This window comes from Lampetra planeri, chromosome 63 (genome assembly GCF_965212315.1).
Source record: "Lampetra planeri chromosome 63, kcLamPlan1.2.h2, whole genome shotgun sequence".
NCBI classification, from domain to species: Eukaryota; Metazoa; Chordata; class Hyperoartia; order Petromyzontiformes; family Petromyzontidae; genus Lampetra; species Lampetra planeri.
In genome coordinates, this window is record NC_136169.1 from 910,238 (window position 1) to 929,986 (window position 19,749).

General features: G+C 52.6%; 1 protein-coding gene across 5 annotated transcripts in view; it reads left to right on the top strand.

The window, feature by feature from the left end:
* The window catches only part of EXOC3 (exocyst complex component 3), a 28,366-nt gene that overhangs the window by 5,936 nt on the left and 2,681 nt on the right, over positions 1-19,749 (top strand). For 4 of the 5 annotated variants that reach the window (XM_078619605.1, XM_078619604.1, XM_078619608.1 and 1 more), the window contains exons 3-15: positions 188-407; positions 1,264-1,510; positions 3,432-3,546; positions 4,002-4,193; positions 5,392-5,519; positions 6,658-6,775; positions 9,208-9,333; positions 11,142-11,242; positions 13,359-13,469; positions 15,212-15,380; positions 17,381-17,503; positions 18,786-18,941; positions 19,494-19,618. In XM_078619605.1, the coding sequence (XP_078475731.1) occupies positions 188-407; positions 1,264-1,510; positions 3,432-3,546; positions 4,002-4,193; positions 5,392-5,519; positions 6,658-6,775; positions 9,208-9,333; positions 11,142-11,242; positions 13,359-13,469; positions 15,212-15,380; positions 17,381-17,503; positions 18,786-18,941; positions 19,494-19,618 (1,931 nt within the window). Of the gene's footprint in view, positions 1-187; positions 408-1,263; positions 1,511-3,431; positions 3,547-4,001; positions 4,194-5,391; positions 5,520-6,657; positions 6,776-9,207; positions 9,334-11,141; positions 11,243-13,358; positions 13,470-15,211; positions 15,381-17,380; positions 17,635-17,834; positions 18,762-18,785; positions 18,942-19,493; positions 19,619-19,749 lie in introns of those variants that run through there. The other variant, XM_078619607.1, reaches the window with a different exon arrangement.

The following is a 19,749-nucleotide window of genomic DNA, read 5'->3' on the forward strand; positions in this document are numbered from 1 at the left end:
TGGCCCTGCGCTCGATTCCATTGTCTTGTGAGGCCTGCATATCACCGTTTGGTTCTGGCTTAACACAGCAAATAGCCAACAGAAAAACCACCTATACCGTGATGCCCTCCGCTGATCCGGCTTGGATGGATGTGCCGATGGGAACTGGGTAATAGTGGTCGGCGTCCGCTATACCCGCCCGGCGCAGGCGGCGATCCAGTCGCAGCTCGACGGCGTGCGCACGGGGCTGTCGCAGCTGCACACGGCGCTGAGCGACTCGTGCGAGGTGCGCGGGTCGCTTGCGGACGTCGGCCGCGACTGGCAGAGCAGCATCGCCGCCATCGAGGGCCTGCGCGACGTCAAGGACGCCGTGGTGCAGCACAGCCAGCTGGCGGCCGCGGTCGAGAACCTCAAGAACATCTTCTCGGGTGAGCGGCAGTAGCGGCGGTAGCAGCAGGTGCGTCGGGGGACCCATCCCCCCCTTCCCCCATCGTTTTGTTGTGGCAAGCAGGGTTCTGGGAAAGGTTTTTCTACAATCGTTATTTCTATTTAAAGCTTTCGTGACTGCAGGGATTCATCTTCTTGGTTCTTTCGTGACTTTACCGAAAAAAACAAGAAGTGACTTTACCGAAAGAACCAAGAAGATGAATCGTTATTTATGTTCTGCAGTATGCAGAAATGGGCCATATCCTTAGGATAGAAATTCAACTAGGCTAATTCAACAGCTGTTACTAGGGACAGCAATGATATTAAATATTAGGATTAGGGATGGTAGAGAAAGATATCTTAAGAAAGCCTCGGGTACAAATTGAATACCCTATAATATTTGTTGTAAGTGCAATTCATATTATTTACATAGCCATATTGAACATGTTGTAAAAAAAACTGTTAAATCCAATCTGGATATGTTACATTTAAAACTTTTATAATATTCTTTTAAAATATTTTTTGTACTTAAAATGTCTTGATGGGTTTATTTAAAAATACAGGTTAATGAATTAACCTGAGCGCACTGCGTGCGATTCCTACTCACAGTGGCGGATGTCTGAACCAGCTCAGTGCCTCCCCTAGGTCGACTCAGCCTGGTGCGGTGTGTGAACATTGGGGAGGCAAAGGCGGCCGGGCGTAGCGTTGACCACGCACCCCGTCGTGTGCTGTCGCCGGCCTTCATCGCAGCTTGTTAGCAGCGCTTGCATCCGACGGTCTGTCGACGGCTTATACGAGGAGGGGATCTTTGCGGCTTTTGTTGACGCGCGCACGTTGTTCCCCCCGTGCCCGTCTCAGTGCCGGAGATCGTGCGCAACACGCACTCGCTGATCGAGCAAGGCCAGCTGCTGGAGGCGCACACGGCGCTGATGGAGCTGGAGAGCTCGCGCGATGAGCTCCTCTACGAGCAGTACCGCATGGACCCGCGCAACACGGCCGACATGAGCCTCATCAAGGCCTACTTCTCCGCCACCAGCGAGCTGTCGCACGCCCTCGCCAAGCAGCTGTGGCTCGTGCTGGAGAGGGCGCTGTCCACCGTACGCAGGTACAGCCTCATACTCGTCCTTGCTGGCATTCCCCCCCCCCCCAATCTTTTCTGATGATGATAATTGTTTTTTTACCCTTTTATCTGGCAACAAAACTGACACCTTTTTTACGAGCAGTCCTGTTGCATAGACCACAATACCTGCAGTCGGAATGCAAACAAAAAACATAACTCTGATAATGTATGCACTGTCCTTAAAGTTGATTGGTCCACACCCGAGACAGCTTTTCTTAAAAGCCTAGTCTCACATGGTGTTGGACCAGATGACGCCAAAAGCCGCACAACTCAAAGAGAATGCACCATCAGAGTATGAGAGCTCGGGGTTATGCATTTACACCATTGGAACCTCCTTTGCCAGAGTTGTGTTTTTGTTTGCATTCCGACTGCAGGTATTGTGGTCTATGCAAACATGACTCCTTGTAAAAAAGGTGTCAGTTTTGTTGCCAGATAAGAGGGTAAAAAAACAATTATCATATTTTTTACTGGCAAATGAGGTTCTATTGGTGTTTTCTAATGATGATTATTTTCTCCGATAAGCACGGTTGGCAACGTACGGTGCGAAAGAAGTTCAGCATACATACATACGTAAAGCTTGTTCATCCAGAAAAGCCTCGGTGAGTCTCAAGACAACTTTTTTTTTCTGGAGGGTCCTGCCAAGTTTTTGGTGTTGGGGTTGAGGTTCTAGATTTGAAGCTTTCGTGACTGCAAGGATTCATACTCTTAGTTCTTTCGGTAAAGTCACGTAGGTAAAAAATGAAATAAAAATGAATAAAAATAAAACAATTCAATCACGACGTTTCGGAAGCAACACAAGTCTCCGTCATCAGGTGGGACCGTCACAGCCAGATTTGCTGCATCAAGTGAGGCAAAGGCTTGCATCTTGAATCCCTGCCTCACTTGATGCAGAAAATATGGCTGTGACGGTCCCACCTGATGACAGAGACTTGTGTTGCCTCCGAAACGTCGTGATTTTTATTGTTTTATTTTTATTAATATTAATTTCATTTTTTACCTACGTGACTTTACCGAAAGAACTAAGAGTATGGGGTTGAGGTTCATTCGTATAATCCCAATTGAGTCATTGGGATGCTCTTGCACCTACTCGTGTCCGCCACTGCTGGTGGAATGGGGAGCTCTTAGAGCCACGGTCCCCAACCTTTTTGGCACCAGGGACTGGTTTCGTGGAAGACAATTTTTTCAAGGACCGGGGGTGGGGGGTCATCATTGGGTCTTTCCCCCTTTTCAAAGAAGCTCTCCGGCGACGTTTGTTTTTTACTCATTCTGGCTACTAGGGGTTAGCAGCTTGTGGGCTTTACCAACACTGTGTGGCTGAGACAAGTGCGCAGTGCGGGAAAGAGGCGCGGGCGGAAGTGGTAAATAATAAAATAATGGGAGCAGGTTCCACGCGCGGACTCACCGCTCTCACTGCTGCTGTGCGGCCCGGTTCCTAACAGGCCACGGAACGGTACCGGTCCGCGGCCCGGGGGTTGGGGATCCCTGTCTTAGAGCGCCTCTGCAGGGTATTTATTATCTCAATTTATGTAGCGCCTCAATCAAGGTGCTTTACGCAGAATTAACAACGGTACAACTTGTGTGAATGTAATGGTGGAGATGACGAGAATGAAATGGACGAGAGGAAGCAATGGGCAAATCTGTAATGCGTGAATTCGATGAAAGCAAATGACAGTAAATGATGATGAATGAATTGATTGAATGGGGATTTAGTGATAGCCATGTAATGAGACTGTGAAGAGGGAACAGAAACGGTGGTGGTGGTGGTGGTGGTTATGAGGTGGAGATTAAGGGGTCGTGGGGAGAGCTAGGGAACAATAAGTGAACTTTCGGTGAGGAGCTACGAGAACGACTCCACTAATCGCGGCTTCTGTACCCTCTCGCTCTGTAACCGACACTCGGCGAGCAGAGACCCCTCCTTGCTGGTGTCGGTGCTGCGCATCATCGAGCGTGAGGAGAAGCTGGATCAGCGCGCCCTCGACAGGGAGAAGCAGTCCAGCTTCCTGCCTCCGGGGCGGCCCAAGGTAATGGAGCGTGTTTAACGGTTGACTCGGCGTTATTTCGCGGGCAGATTATCCGGATTGCGGATTCAACGGTGCCCTTTTACACGCTCGCTGGTTCTGCCGTTAGCTGCTGCTCACTCTTCAAGGTTTATTCATGGTCTAGCTGGACGGATAAGTGAAGTTGCTTAATCGGCTAAATAAAAAAAAATTGTAGTTATTCAACATCCTGCCTCGCAAAGGCAGGAAACCCATTACAAGCCACGCCCACTGTGATTTGGCGAATTATGTTGATGATGTCACCGAGCCCCATGCAGCGCCACACTTGTTTAATCGCGAATTAAAAATGTTTGAGGATACACGTGTGCACAAACACACACACACGCGTGCACGTTGGAAAGCGTGACAGAATCCTGACCTCTCTCCCTCTTTGCACACGCACACACAAACACGTCGTCGTCGTCATCCAATCTCGCCAGGCGTGGAGGAAGAAGTGCATGGACGTGATGGAGAGCACGGCGCGCACGCGCATCGAGGCCAACCAGCCGGACGAGCGCGGCTCCGACCGCATGTGGCTGGTGCGCCACCTGGAGATTTCGCGTCAGTACTTGCTGGAGGACCTGACCGTGGCACGCCACATGCTCGCCTGCTGCTTTCCGCCCAGCTACGAGGTGCTGCCCGCGCCCCCCTTTGACCCCGCGCGCAACACGCACGCACGCACGCACGCACGCCCCAGCCCGGGTTGAAACAACGATTTGGGTTTCGTGTTGATTTTGTTGAACCGGCTGAGAACTCGGGGAGGAATGCCCCAGGATGGCTGACCATCGAACATTTGGCTGGCCTTTTCGATTTAAAGCTTTCGTGACTGCAGGGATTCATCTTCTTGGTTCTTTCGGTAAAGTCGTCACGTAGAAGGGAAATAATAAAATTATAAAAATAAAACATAATAAAATAATTATCACGACGTTTCGGCCACAACGCAAGCAGCCGTCCTCAGGTGAAGAACAGGTCTGTCGGAAAGACAGCGTCTTTATTATTTCCCTTCTACGTGACTTTACCGAAAGAACCAAGAAGATTTGGCTGGCCATCGAGCAAACACGGCCACCGCATCACGCGTTTCGAGATGCGCTTCTGCAGGCCGTCTGGAACGCTCTTCCTTCTGATATTAGGAAGCCACTGGAGCTATGCACTTTTACATCATCTAGATTGAAAACTCATTGTTTGAGAACTGCTTTTTGTGTGTAGCTTGTTGTCTTTCCCCCACACCTCCGATTAACACGGTTGGCTACGTACGGTGCGAAAAACGTTCAACATACATACATGCCCACCCGTCGCGTGTCTGCCCCGACCGAATAACCACCCCGTGACACGGCGCAGTGTTTGTGCGGTTTGTTTGTTTGGGTGGCAGCGGTAACACTCGGGCCTTCACGGCAAGAAGTGACCTGGGTTCGATTCCCGACGCGGGAACTCCCTCCTCTGTGTGTAGTTTGTGTGTTCTACTCTCCCCCGTTCGGCATGGCTTTCCTCCAGGTGCTCCAGCTTCCTCCCAGCGCTACAAAGAAAACAAAAAATGACCTTGTAGCTGTTGTTGTTGTTCGTACGTATGTTGAACTTTCGCACCCTACATAGCCAGCCGTGCAAATCAGAGGTACGGGTGGAAGAACAACAAACTAAACGCAACACATGGCAACATCGCCCGCCACCGTGCAAACTTGGCAGGACCCACCTGCAAGAAAGTGTTGAGACTCGGCGAGGCTTTCCTGGGTATACAAGCAAGATAATGTTCAATGGAGGCACCCTTTGTGGCTTAACCGCAAACTCTGGCTTACTCGAGGCTTAACCGTGACGTGAATTGTGTGACGCTGGCAGGTGTTCAACTTGTACCTGAGGCTGTACCACAGCGCGCTGTCCACACACCTGCAAGAGATGGTGTCGGACGAGCTGGAGGGGAACGAGATCGTGTCTCTCCTCACCTGGGTGCTCAACACCTATCCCAGGTGACGCACAACAGCCACCATTCGCCACTCGGTGGCGGTGACGTCACCACGGCGCTTGTGCCAGGCTAAGTGCACTTGAGGGCCACGTGAGAAATTTGGAACGAAAACATAGGTTGAAGGTGAAGCACGGATACGCACACACACCTACACTGGACGCAAGGGTAAACAATGACAAAGGTCCGCTATATAATAGCCTGTTGGAGCAGGTGCTGTTAGCGAGCACCTATGAAGTCTTGCACCGTACATCGCGAGGGATTGGTGGCCAGAATCATGCCCGCCCGCCTGTGTCCCCAGTGCTGATGGTTACACGCCGCACCAGGAACTAATTAGAGGCTGATTCGACTTTGTAGAGGACCCAGGACCATTTTAAATATTCGCTGCTGTTATTGGCCTTGAGCGGGAATCGAACTGATGTCACCAGTTTCGTAGGGCAGCACGCTAACCGCTGGGAGAGATGGCGACGGTTTGGGGGAGACACTTTCACCCGGTAGTGGATTGGTCAGGGCTGACGATGACGATGATGGTGGTAGTTATTGACGATGAATGTCCATGTAGAGGAGCAGCGGCGCAGTGGTTAACACACCGCGTTAAGCACGCATCTAAAATAATCGATTATCACACGCACAATGCAATGCATGCATCGTGAGCAAAGGAATCGATTTAAATTTATGAATGGATGCATCGTTACAATCCCCCCACTCCCGGTAAGATGCCGGGTGGGAATGTTGAGCAATGCAAGCCATACCAACACCTGTGTGTGTGCATCCACACGTGCTTGTGTGTGTGTGCGTGTGCGTGTGCGTGTGCCCGTGGGGAGCGGTAGTGTAGCGGTTAGCGCGCTGCGCTATGAACCTGGCGACCCGGGTTCGATTCCCGCTCACGGCTAACACCGGTGACGATTATCTGAACCGGTCCTGGGCCTCCCCTAGGTCGACTCAGCCTTAAATGAGTACCTGGTGCGGTGTGTAAACATCGCCAGTGGGGAGACAAAGGCGGTCGGGTGTGGTGCTGGCCACCCACCCCCTCGTGTACCGTTCCGGCCTTCATAGGTGCTCGCTAACAGCACTTGCCCCTACAGTCTGTTAAGGCTACACGGGGGATCTTTGTCTTGTGCCCGTGTCATCATTGTGACCGACAGTGAGGAGCTCATGGCCCACCCTGACCTGGCTGAGGACGTGGACTTGAAGGCCCTCGGTCCCTTGCTCTCCAACGACATAATCAACCAACTGCTGAGCAAATACATCACCACCATGAAGGTGTGAACTTTTGACCCTTGCCTTGGGGGGGGGTGAACCTCACGTTGAGGCGGCTGGTTCGCCCCGGAGGTCGGAGCGCTGAGTTGGCACCGCCGCTGAGATCCGGGGTTCGAATTCTGGCAGCTGTCTGTGATTAAACGGGTAGGTTCATTGATAATTGTTTTTTTTACCCTTTTATCTGGCAGCAAAACTGACACCTTTTTTTACAAGGAGTCATGTTTGCATTGAGCACAATACCTGCGGTCGGAATGCAAACAAAAAACACAACTCTGGTAATGTATGCACTGTCCTTGAAGTTGATTGGTCCACACCCGAGACAGCTTTTCTTAGAGCCTAGTCTCACATGGTGTTGGACCAAATGACGCCAAAAGGCACAAAAAGGTGTCAGTTTTGTTGCCAGATAAAAGGGTAACAAAAACAATGATCATATTTTGCTACTGGCAAAGGAGGTTCCAATGGGGTAGGTTCATTGTTGCACTGTTTGTCTGTATTCCCATACCTATGCCTGCCACCTTCACCATCCTGCAGTGACCAGCGTGGTGAAGTATGGTCAAATACCCCACCATGACCCACCCGGCATGGGGAGGCGCTCATCCAGCAGTGGATTGACAGAGGCCTCTGCATAGGCGTATATACATTTTCATCGCCAGCTTAGCTCCGGCTGAACTGGCATGATGTCCAACGTTCCGCTATACGTGCCTGGAGATTTTTAAATTCATATCTGGATGGCTTCATGAACAAATCTCTGAAGGTAGCCGGTAGGTTTGCAGAGTACCTCCGTCTTGGAAAAATCTATTTCGTGTGAGCCCACAGCCTTAAAACAATGATCGTCAACGGCAGAGGTATTGGTCCTACCGTGTTTCAGATCCGCCTTGTGTTCACGGACGCGGTCGTTTCGTTTCCTACCGGCTACCTTCAAAGATTTGTTCATGAAGCCATCCAGATATATAAACACAGACACAACTTCAACCGAGAGGATGGGTACAAACTGAGCAATCATTGGAAGGACGTTATTAACCAGGTAAAGTCTTAACTGACTGTCATGTTTCCATCCAACCTGCATATGTCAGCTGTTATTTCGACTCTCTGTCTCTCTCTCTATGCCTCTCTCTTAGATCTCGCATGCTCACATGTCTGTTGCAATGCACTCTCTTGGCTTTGGATTGCAAATTAAAACACAAAGCAAAATTGCAATGGAAACACGGCAAAATTGAGTCTTCCGCCGTTGCCGATCATTGCTACAACGCTGTGGGCTCTCATGATATTGTTTTTTCCGAGGTGCTCTGCAAACCCTCTGGCTACCATCAAAGGTTTGTACACGAAGCCATCCAGATATACAAACACAGACATAATTTCAACCGTGATGATGGGTACAAACTGAGTAATCATTGTAAAGATATTATTAACCATGCAAAAAAGATTTAACTACATATTTTTGGACCATCTTATTTGACAGGTACTATTCTACTTTACCGAGTGTTAACATCCCCAACGTTTAACAGCACTCTCCTTTTTTGTATTTGGGTTGTCACCAACACTGGGTTAAACAACATGCACAGTGTCGTTCTCTTTTAGCATGTGCACCTTTAGCATGTGCACCCTTAGCATGTGCGCCTTTAGCATGTGCGCCTTTAGCATGTGCACCTTTAGCATGTGCGCCTTTAGCATGTGCACCTTTAGCATGTGCGCCTTTAGCATGTGCGCCTTTAGCATGTGCACCCTTAGCATGTGCGCCTTTAGCATGTGCACCTTTAGCATGTGCACCCTTAGCATGTGCACCCTTAGCATGTGCACCTTTAGCATGTGCACCTTTAGCATGTGCACCCTTAGCATGTGCACCCTTAACATGTGCGCCTTTAGCATGTGCACCTTTAGCATGTGCACCCTTAGCATGTGCACCCTTAGCATGTGCACCCTTAGCATGTGTACCTGTTGTGCTCTTTTAGCCCCCCCCCCCCCAATACGTTCCATTCATTGGCTACCACACTCAGATAAGCTCCTCCCCCCCCTCCTCCCCCCCTTAAATTTTTTGTCTCACTTGATACAGTAAATCTAGCTGTGACGGTCCCACCTGATGACGGAGACTTGTGTTGCCTCCGAAACGTCGTGATTTATTATTTTATTTCTATTATTACTTTTATTAATTTTATTTTTTACCTACGTGACTTTGCCCAAAAAAAACTAAGAGTATGAATCCTTGCAGTCACGAAAGCTTCAAATCTAGAATTTGTATTGCACTTTCATGCTCACATGTCTTTTGGATTGCACTCTCATACTCACATGCCCTTCGGATTACACCCGGTGGGTTGCACTACCTCGTCGTGGAGGCCGCTCTTTCTACAGTTACATGCTTATCTTGTTCTGTTGCCCTCTCTGTCACCCCTCCCTCGACTCCCTCTCTCCACTTCCTCCACTTCCTCCCACCCCTGCAGTCGAACATCGTTGGGTGGCTCAGGAAGGCATTGGAGACAGACTCTAAAGACTGGTCGAAGGAACAGGAGCCCGAGGCCGACCACGACGGGTTCTTCCAGACGACGCTGCCTTCCATCGTTTTCCAGGTGCCCCCTTTCAGCGGCGTTGGGACTACTAAGTCATGGCGCCTCTCCGGCGAGTCATTGGGTCGTACCGCGTTTGTCTGTGAAAAAGAGAGCTTCGTTAGCTCATCGGACTCCTCCAGTGCAAGTAAATGTTCTGATCTTGGTCGTTCGTCACGACGTCCCCACGGTTTCGCTCCACGTGCCGGGGAGCTTCCACCTTGGCCCGCAGTGTTAAACAAACATCGGCATCGGCGAGAGCGAGACGGCCGGGCGTGGTGCTAGCCATCCAGTTCGTTCGTATGCTGTGCAGGCCTTCATGCGTGCCTCACAGTGACAGCACTTGCCCCAACAGTCGGTTAAAGGTCTACGGCGGATCTTTGTCTACGGATGCACGCCCACCGCGAATACAGGGTGCCCTCTAAGTAACGCGGGCAAGCGTCTGCGTCCGGCACGAAACAAAGTGTTTTACGCCGAGAAATGCCTGAACGTTGAAAAATCATTTTGGGGAAAATTTTTTAAATCGCACTCTCGAAGCAAGAAAATGTGGACAGCGTGCAAAGCAATGTTGCGTTTCCACGCTGCACGGAAAACTACGCGCGAAATAGTCCTTGTTTGGTACTCTACTGTGCAGCAGCAGCCCGCAGCGCTGGATTGTGCATTTCACAATTGGCTTGTGAATTTCGTTGGTTTCACTGTTCTTGTATTTTCTTCCCTTGTATCTGGCTTTTTATATATTTTCACGAGACCACAAGTGATAGGCAGAGGTGGGACAAAGTCATTGTTATGCAAGTCCAAGTCGAGTCGCAAGTCATCAAATTCATGACTCGAGTCTGACTCGAGTCCAAGTCACATGACTCGAGTCCACATCTCATAGGTGGGACAAAGTCATTGTTATGCAAGTCCAAGTCGAGTCGCAAGTCATCAAATTCATGACTCGAGTCTGACTCGAGTCCAAGTCACATGACTCGAGTCCACATCTCATAGGTGGGACAAAGTCATTGTTATGCAAGTCCAAGTCGAGTCGCAAGTCATCAAATTCATGACTCGAGTCTGACTCGAGTCCAAGTCACATGACTCGAGTCCACACCTCTGGTGATAGGTTTGCTTGCTGCCATGTTTGCGGGTCACGTGACCACTTGAGTCAGAGGTTGAGCAGGTGATTATCAATCCGTGTCTGTAGTGGTAAGCGCACTGCGCCAATTCCCGCTCCTGATCAATAACAGTGGCAAATATCTTACCCGGTTCTGGGTAGAACTCACCCTTACATGAGTACCTGGTACAGTATCTAAAAACATCTCCACTGGGGAGACAAAAGCGGCCAGGCATGGTGCTGGCCACCCACCCCCTTTTGTGTGCCATGCCGGCCTTCATAGGTGCTGCTCGCTAACAGCACTCGCATTAACGTTTTCGTTGAAGGCGACACGGGGGGGGATCTTTTCCTTTTGCATATTTTAAAAATCCTTTATATTAAGTTCACTTGCTTGCTTGCTTACGACCGTGCAAATCTTTCGGTCGTTCTTTAACCCACTTCCTGTGATCCAATCGAGCTGACATTTTGCACACAGACTCGTTTTTTCCAAAATTGTACACTTTTTAGGAAAACATTCTTTATATTTAATTACCAATTGCTTAATGGTGCCAGCCATTCATCTGACCCATAGTTGGCAGCCATCTCAAGCCAGAGGACGAGAGGACTCTAGCCGCCACGCATATAAAGGATTTATAGTGAAAAACTTTGTTTTTACGGGTTAATTTTTTTTACTTATCTCTCTGCGAGTCGGGCTTACCGGTAATCCGGAATGATCCTTCGCCGACATTACTGTTCTCAGATGATGGAGCAGAACTTGCAGGTGGCCACGCAAATCAACGAGGACCTCAAAATCAAGGTCCTGCAGCTGTGCCTCCAGGAAATGAACACCTTCCTGCGCCGGTGACTGCCCTACACAATGGAGCGCCCGGCTCTGCCCGCCCCGCGCCGTTCTTTGGTTTCCCCCCCTCCACCCCCCCCCCCCACACGTCCCCTCCTCCTGGTTACTCACAGAGAAGGGGGGGACGAGCGGGGACTTGATAGCACGGGAGAGTTCCATCGCAGGGCGCGCACAAGGGCGCGTGTGCGTTGCGTGTGACCTGATCGTGTGGGGAGCGGTGGTGCAGTGGTTAGCGCGCTACGCTTCGAACCAGAACCTCGGGTTCAAGAAATAGAAAAAGGCCCTCGACGATAGGTGCCCCTTTCGGTAAAGTCACGTAGAAGGGAAATAATAAAAATAAAACAATAAAATTCTCACGATAAGTGCCCCCTCGAGGCAGCGGACGTTGGAAATCCCGTGACGTCGTTTGGAATAGAGAAGAGCGCACGCACGCCGGCGTCACTGTCCAAACTTGCCAAGATTTGAAAATTTCCCCGCGGAAAAAATATTTCGCGATAGGTTTGACGCACGGCAACATCGTCATCTGCTGCTGAAACTCCTTCAGACGGCAGGCTGCGTGGAACGTGGGCGCCCATTGCTTTCCGATAGCCCTGCTGCGATAAGAGCGATGGCTGGCGCGAAGACCTCGTGTACTAAACTATCGTTGTACGTTTTTGTTGATGTATCGCGAAGTATTGGCTCGCGGTGAGTTGAGTGCGCGGCTGATCGCTGGCGGGGTGTGACGTGGGTGTTACGTGGGTGTGACGTGAGTGTTACGTGGGTGTGACGTGGGTGTGACGTGGGTGTGACGTGGGTGTGACGTGGTTGTGACGTGGGTGTGACGTGGGTGTGACGTGGGTGTGGCGTGGGTGTGACGTGGGTGTGACGTGGGTGTGACGTGGGTGTGACGTGGGTGTGACGTGGGTGTTACGTGGGTGTTACGTGGGTGTTACGTGGGTGTGACGTGGTTGTGGCGTGGGTGTGGCGTGGGTGTGACGTGGGTGTGACGTGGGTGTGACGTGGGTGTTACGTGGGTGTGACGTGGGTGTGACGTGGGTGTGACGTGGGTGTTACGTGGGTGTTACGTGGGTGTGACGTGAGTGTTACGTGGGTGTGACGTGGGTGTGACGTGGGTGTGACGTGGGTGTGACGTGGGTGTGACGTGGGTGTTACGTGGGTGTGACGTGGGTGTTACGTGGGTGTTACGTGGGTGTGACGTGGTTGTGACGTGGGTGTGACGTGGGTGTGACGTGGTTGTGACGTGGGTGTGGCCTGGGTGTGGCCTGGGTGTGGCGTGAGTGTGACTTGGGTGTGGCCTGGGTGTGACGTGGGTGTGGCCTGGGTGTGACGTGGGTGTGACGTGAGTGTGACGTGGGTGTGGCGTGGGTGTGACGTGGGTGTGACGGTGTGACGTGGGTGTGGAGTGGGTGTGGAGTGGGTGTGACGTGGGTGTGACGTGACTGTGATGTGGGTGTGAAGTGGGTGTGACGTGGGTGTGTCGTGGGTGTGACGTGGGTGTGACGTGGGTGTGACGTGGGTGTGACGTGGGTGTGACGTGGGTGTGACGTGGGTGTGTCGTGGGTGTGACGTGGGTGTGACGTGGGTGTGACGTGGGTGTGACGTGGGTGTGACGTGGGTGTGACGTGGGTGTGACGTGACTGTGACGTGGGTGCGAAGTGGGTGCGACGTGGGTGCGACGTGGGTGCGACGTGGGTGCGACGTGGGTGCGAAGTGGGTGTGACGTGGGTGTGACGTGGGTGTGACGTGGGTGTGACGTGGGTGTGACGTGGGTGTGACGTGGGTGTGACTTGGGTATACAGGGGGTTCCCCAATATACGTCGGGGTTAGGGACCCGAATGTTGCAAGCGAAACGACGCGTAATGGAGAATTCCTTTACCCCGTTAAGCATAATGGGGAATGGTGGGGGGGATAAGAAACTTAAGAGCATGAACATGTCCTGCGCGACGCAAGATGGGGCGATTTTCTCCCGTGAGAAACAATGGAAACAAAGCCGAGCTGGGGCTCGCAAGCGGCGTAAACGACGCGTGCGCGGGGGAAATTTCACGTCGGGTTGCTCGCGTATATCGGGGCGACGTATATTGGGGGACCCCTCCTCCCCTCCGTTACCCCCGTGTCCAGGTACCGCGATGCGATTTTGGGGTACAGAGAAGAGCACCTGAAGGACAGGAACAAGCCTCCCTTCTTCGTGCACTACATGATCGCCCTCGTCAACAACTGCCAGACGTTCAAGTGAGCTCCGCTCCCCCCCCCCCACCACCCTCACCGCCACCGCCGCCGCCGCCAAATTTGTAACTTTTAACGGATGTGTATTTTGTTCCAGACAAAAACGGCCGTGCCGAAGCGAGCCTAGCCGCTTGCACTTAACCCTCTTGGGGGATTGGAAAGGAATGCGTCTGGCCTAGGTCTGCGCGCGCATGCACGCGTGCTAATCGATGCCAAGTTTCTAACGATCCGATTGTGCTTCCAGTTTCGACTGCCGGACAAGCGCGCAGCATTAGGGCCGAGCCGTGGCCTCCGCGTGCCGGCCGCTTGCGCGAAACGTCATCGTCCGATCCGTAACGAATTTTCGTCATCGTAACGCAATCGCGGAAATAACATCGGCCAACGGCGTCGCTCTCGCCGTATCCCTTGACCCCGCCGTCATCGTCGTCGTCGTCATCACGAACATCTTTTTCGATTTAAAGCTTTCGTGACTGCAGGGATTCATCTTCTTGGCTCTTTCGGTAAAGTCACGTAGAAGGGAAATAATAAAATAATAAAAATAAAACATAATAAAATAATTCTCACGACGTTTCGGCCACAACGCAAGCAGCCGTCCTCAGGTGAAGAACAGGTCTGTCGGAAAGACAGCGTCTGAATGAGCACCACCATGCTTGGCAGCGTATATTTAAGCTGGGTTGGAGGGGGAAGAGCGCCTTAGAGTCGCGACTCTAAGGCGTGGTGTTCATTCAGACGCTGTCTTTCTGACAGACCTGTTCTTCACCTGAGGACGGCTGCTTGCGTTGTGGCCGAAACGTTGTGAGAATAATTTTATTATGTTTTATTTTTATTATTTTATTATTTCCCTTCTACGTGACTTTACCGAAAGAACCAAGAAGATGAATCACGAACATCGTTGTAGATCGTCATCAGCCGTCGTCATCAGAACGACTGAGAATATATTTTGCGTTCAAAACGCTGGAGGTGGTGAAATGATTCACCTGTTCCCCCCCCCCCCCTCTCTCACCACCCCTTCCAACGGGGGGGGGGCGGGGGGGAATGTGATCAACTGTCACTGTTCAGAGTTGCGACTCGATTAAAAAATCACTTCGGTAACATTTCAGCAATTTCGATTTAAAGCTTTCGTGACTGCAGGGATTCATCTTCTTGGTTCTTTCGGTAAAGTCACGTAGAATGGAAATAATAAAATAATAAAAATAAAACTTAAATAATTCTCACGACGTTTCGGCCACAACGCAAGCAGCCGTCCTCAGGTGAAGAACATTCTACGTGACTTTACCGAAAGAACCAAGAAGATTTCAGCAATTCTCGCGGTTTCCGTGGGTAACGTGAATCCGTTAAGCACAAAGTCTACGAATCGATCCCATCCTCCGCCCCTTGGCGGTTGTGATGCATGAATTGTGATCTCGTGAAGATGCAGTCGACAGTCGATTCTACGAAGGATAAACATGACACAGTGCCCATAACTTTGTTCCTAACGCTCACCCCTAACGCTTACACCTGATGCTCACCCCTGACGCTCACCCCTAATGCTCACTCCGGATACTCACCACTGACGCTCACCCCCTAATGCTCACCACTGACACTCACCCCCTGACGCTCACCCCTGACGCTCACCCCTGACGCTCACCCCTGACGCTCACCCCTGATGCTCACCACTGACGCTCACCCCTAACGCTCACCGTCGCCCGTAACCCTAACGTGGCGTGTGGCGGCGTGCGTGTCCCTGCTTGCGCCGGTGACTGGGGCAGGGACTCGATCGCGAGCCTCAAGCGCAAGTACACAAAGTATGACGACGACGACGACGAGGTGTCGGGGGGAGGCTCCTCCTCCTCCTCGCCCGACATGAGCCCCGAACTGGACCGCATCGCACGCGAGGGCTGCCACCTGCTGCTCAAGGAGGTCTTCCTCGACCTGGAGGTGAGGGGCGTCGCCACGGCGACCCCGGCGACCTTCACGCGGCTCGTGAGGTCACGGAGCGTGGATGACGCGGTGACTACCAGAGCTCGCAACCGGGTACCCGATACCCGTACCCTACCCGATACCCGGCTACCCGTACACGGCCGGGTACGGGTAGCTGTTTGCGACCCTGGTGCGGCCGGGTACGGGTACGGGTAGGCCGTGAGTCACTGGTGAGTCACCGTTTGTCACTCATTTCCCAACGTCTTGTCTCTTCTCACAAAAAGTTCCTAGAATCAACCCACCCGCGCCTGCAACATGGCTTCATCCCAGAGGTCGCAATCGGGTAGCCGTACCCTACCCAATACCCGGCCGGGTACGGGTAGCCGGGTACGGGTAGGGTACGGGTACGGCTGGGTACGGGTACCCGTTTGCGACCCTGGTGCGGCCGGGTACGGGTACAGGTAAGGAATCAAAACCCGTTTGCGACCTCTGGTGACTACTCCTGAGCTGCGCGACTGAGCGGTGTGGGGATTCTGGGTATAAATGATGCGGTACACGGTGGCGTGCCCTAAACTCAGTTCTTTGTCCCGCCATCTCACCGCGTGAGCGCACACCATAGCTCGCCAAACCTGCCAAACTTACCGTCGCGTTGTTCCTCGCGGGGAAATTGTTTTGGCTGAACGCGTTCTGGACCAACGCGTCACCTTTCAAATAACGCTTCTACCGCGTTCCCACGAGGAAATTCCGTCGATAGAATTCAGACAAACTGCGATAAGAGCCGGTAATCATAAATTACAGTACGGGTAACGTCCAATCAGGCGACGGGAAAAATGTCATCTTGAACCTTTATTTAGTTCTCCAGTCCGCCCTCATTCATCGGCCCTGGGCGTACGCACTCCTCCGTTGCATTGTCCAGAGGTGTCGCCTCTCCCGACGAATATGTTGCTCATTTATTTTATTTCGCAAACATCGGCGACGCGCCGGGGGTTGAACCCCGATGGCCGCGCGGCAAAGGCCGGGACAGACCGGATGGCGCGCTGGTCTGACTCCGGGAAAACAAATCCCTCCTTTTGGAAGACGCCGAGGCGAGGAGGAGGAGGGGGAGGGCGGCTCGCTAATGTGGAAAGTAACGAATTGATCTTGATGCGTGTGCATTGTTTAGTCAAGATTAGCAGGCAACAATGGGTGCTCAAAATCATCACACGCTGCCATTGTGTGTCAGGAGGGACATGGATAGGGGTGGGCGGCCTACGCAGAGCGAGAAGCTTTGGCTTCCGTACACGCCGCAGGATTTGGATTTGTGCGTCAATGTTGCCCGTTGTTGTGTGTGTACATGTTTGTGTGTGTGCGTGTGTGTGTGCGTGTGTGTGTGCGTGTGTGTGCGTGCGCGTGTGTGTGTGCTCAGCCCGGCGACGTAGCGGGTAGCGCACCGCACTTAGTAACCCGGCCGCCCGAGTTCGATACCCGCTCACGGCCAACATCGTTGACGAATATCTGAGCCGGTCCTGGGCCTCCTGTAGGTCGACTCGGCCACGAATAAGTACCTGGTGCGGTGTGTAATACACATCGGCACTGGGGAGACGAAGGCGACCGGGCGTGGTGCTATCCAAACCCCCCCCCCCCCCCCCTCCGTGTGCCTTTCTGGCCTTTGCTGCTCGCTAACAGAACTTGCAACGGAAGTCTCTAGAAGGTTGCACGGGGCATCTTTGTCTTGATGCTCACGCCCTAAAACAGACTGCATCTTCTTCACTTATCTCCGCATCTACGTTTGACCCCCACGAACGTGCTAATCGCACCCCCGATTAGCACGTTTGGCTACGTACGGTACGAAAGAAGTTCACAATACTTACGTACGCGACGACGCTGCATTTTGCTCGCGGTCCCGCGGAAACAAACACACCCACATCGTACAACTTCGCCAGTGACGCTCGTTTGCTCGCTCACCGCTCACCCGCTCACCGCTCACCGCTCACCCGCTCACCACTCACCGCTCACCCGCCCCCCCCACCTCGCCGCAGCCTCACCTGCAGGAGCTGCTCACCCGCAAGTGGCTCACGGACTCCAACGCCATGGACACCATCTGTGTGACGGTGGTCGACTACTTCCATGACTTCTGCAAGATCAAGAGGCCGTACAACAAGGTTCGCGGCGACGCTCGCGCTACGTCCGTCCGTCTGTATGTTCGTCAGTCCATCCTTGCGTCCGTCCGTCTGGCCCACCGTCCGTGCGTCCGTCCGTGCGTGCCTCCGTCCATCCGTATGTCCGTGCGTGCCTCCGTTCATCCATATGTCCGTGTGTCCTTGCGTGCCTCCATCCATCCGTGCGTGCGTGCGTGCCTCCGTCCATCCATATGTCCGTGTGTCCGTGCGTGCCTCCGTCCATCCGTGTGTCCGTGCGTGCCTCCGTCCATCCATATGTCCGTGTGTCCGTGCGTGCCTCCGTCCATCCGTATGTCCGTATGTCCGTGCGTGCGTGCCTCCGTCCATCCATTCAGGTGCGCTTCTGCGGCCGTCTGGAAAACGGCCCTTCCGACATTAGGAATCTGAATCAGAATATTTATTTATACCGGTGGAATCTGATGAGCTATGAAGCTCTTTCTCACAGACGTCAGCAGAAGCCACTGGAGCTATGCACTTTTAAATGTAGATCTGACACGTTTCTTTAGAAATGTTTTGTGTTTAGTTTGTGGTCCTTCCCACGCACCTCCAATTATCACGGTTGGCTACGTACGGTGCGAAAGAAGTTCAGTATACAAGCATGTATAAAACTAATTATTATAGCATTGCTAAGCCTTCGTCTGTGTGGTGGTGACTGCATTTGGGGTTCTTACGTGTGTCACGTCTATAAGCATACGTCCGCACATGTTGGTATGTGCATTGTGTGTGTGTATATGCCTGCCTGTGTATGCACACACTGTGCATGTGTTTAAGTTTGTTAGCGTGTGAGTATGTGCGTATATTAGTTCCCCGACGTCGACACAGCCTCAGATGAGTAGCTGGTGCGGTGTGTAAACATCACCGCTGGGGGAGACAAAGGCGGCCGGGCGTGGTGCTGGCCACCCACCCCCCTCGTGTGCCGTGCCGGCCTTCATAGGTGCTACCATATGAATAAAAAGTGTGCTGTACTTGGAGTGGTAGCTCCTGCAATCTCTCATTTACTTGATACAGCTGTCGCAGCTGTTACTTGATACAGCTGTCGTGGCTGTGACGGTTCCACCTGAAGACGGAAGCTTGTGTTGCCTCCGAAACGTCGTGATTTTTATTTTATTTTACTTTTATTAATTTTAATGTTTTACCTACGTGACTTTACCGAGAAAAAACCTAAGAATATTCATAGGTGCTGCTCGCTAACGGCACTTGCCCCAACAGTCTGTAAAGTCCATACGGCGGCGGGGGTGGGGGGGGGTGTTTGTCTGCGCTGCAGGAGATGACGACGCAGGCCCACCTGTGGGTGGTGAGCGAGTACGTGAAGGCGCTCATGCAGAAGCGCGTCTCCTTCAAGAGCTACGAGGAGCGCAAGGAGGCGGCCGAGAGGATGAGCCGCGAGGCGACGCAGATCAAGCAGCTCTTCCTCAAACTCGTAGGTGGCCTCGAGACGACATCGGCGCTGTTCGCCACCAAGTGGCGTTGTTGTCGCCTCTAAGGCTCGTTGACAGGAGGTCACGGGACATACCCAGGTGCCTTGGCTTGACTGACTCGCTGAGATGATTTGGCTGATGCGCACACCACCTGTGCTCCCCACCTCGCCAGCCCACTGCGTTGTATCCTCCCCGGCGCTCCTTGCTGCGAGCATCACTCCTCTGCCCTCCGTTGTTGTTGGAGGTCCTCCTTCACGAGCCTCCTCCGCATGCCCTGCCACCGCTTAACCAAGCGGCTTCTGTTTGGCAGGAGAGAGGGGCGGGGGGGGGAGCGATGGGTTTGCAATATGGTCCGTAGTTTCAGTTGCATGGCCACAGTCTCACCACTGTGGCTCGTGTCTTCCATTCATCAAGGGAGATGCGTACATCGGCCTGCTGTTGATGATGTTGGGATGCCGGTTTATGGCTGCACCAACCAGGGTTAGCACCGGCCTTGTTGACTCGGCACCGCGCACGGACAACGGCGATGGGTTTCAGCGCGAGTTTCCCCGCAGGGCTCAGAGGAAGGTGAGAAGCCCACGGATGTCATCCCAGCGCTGGCCGAGGTCCTCAAGCTCAAGGACTCGTCCTTGGTCTGCCTGGAGGTCACGGGTCTCGCCAACAACTTTCCCGACATCCGGTGAGTCGGCTAGTCGGTCGGTCTTCCTTCCACCACTAACCGAGGTTCAATTTTCCTGCTTAGCTTCCAAAATCATCGGATGAGGTCGGACGCTCGCAGGATGATTTAACTCTTGGCTAAGTCCGTGTCAC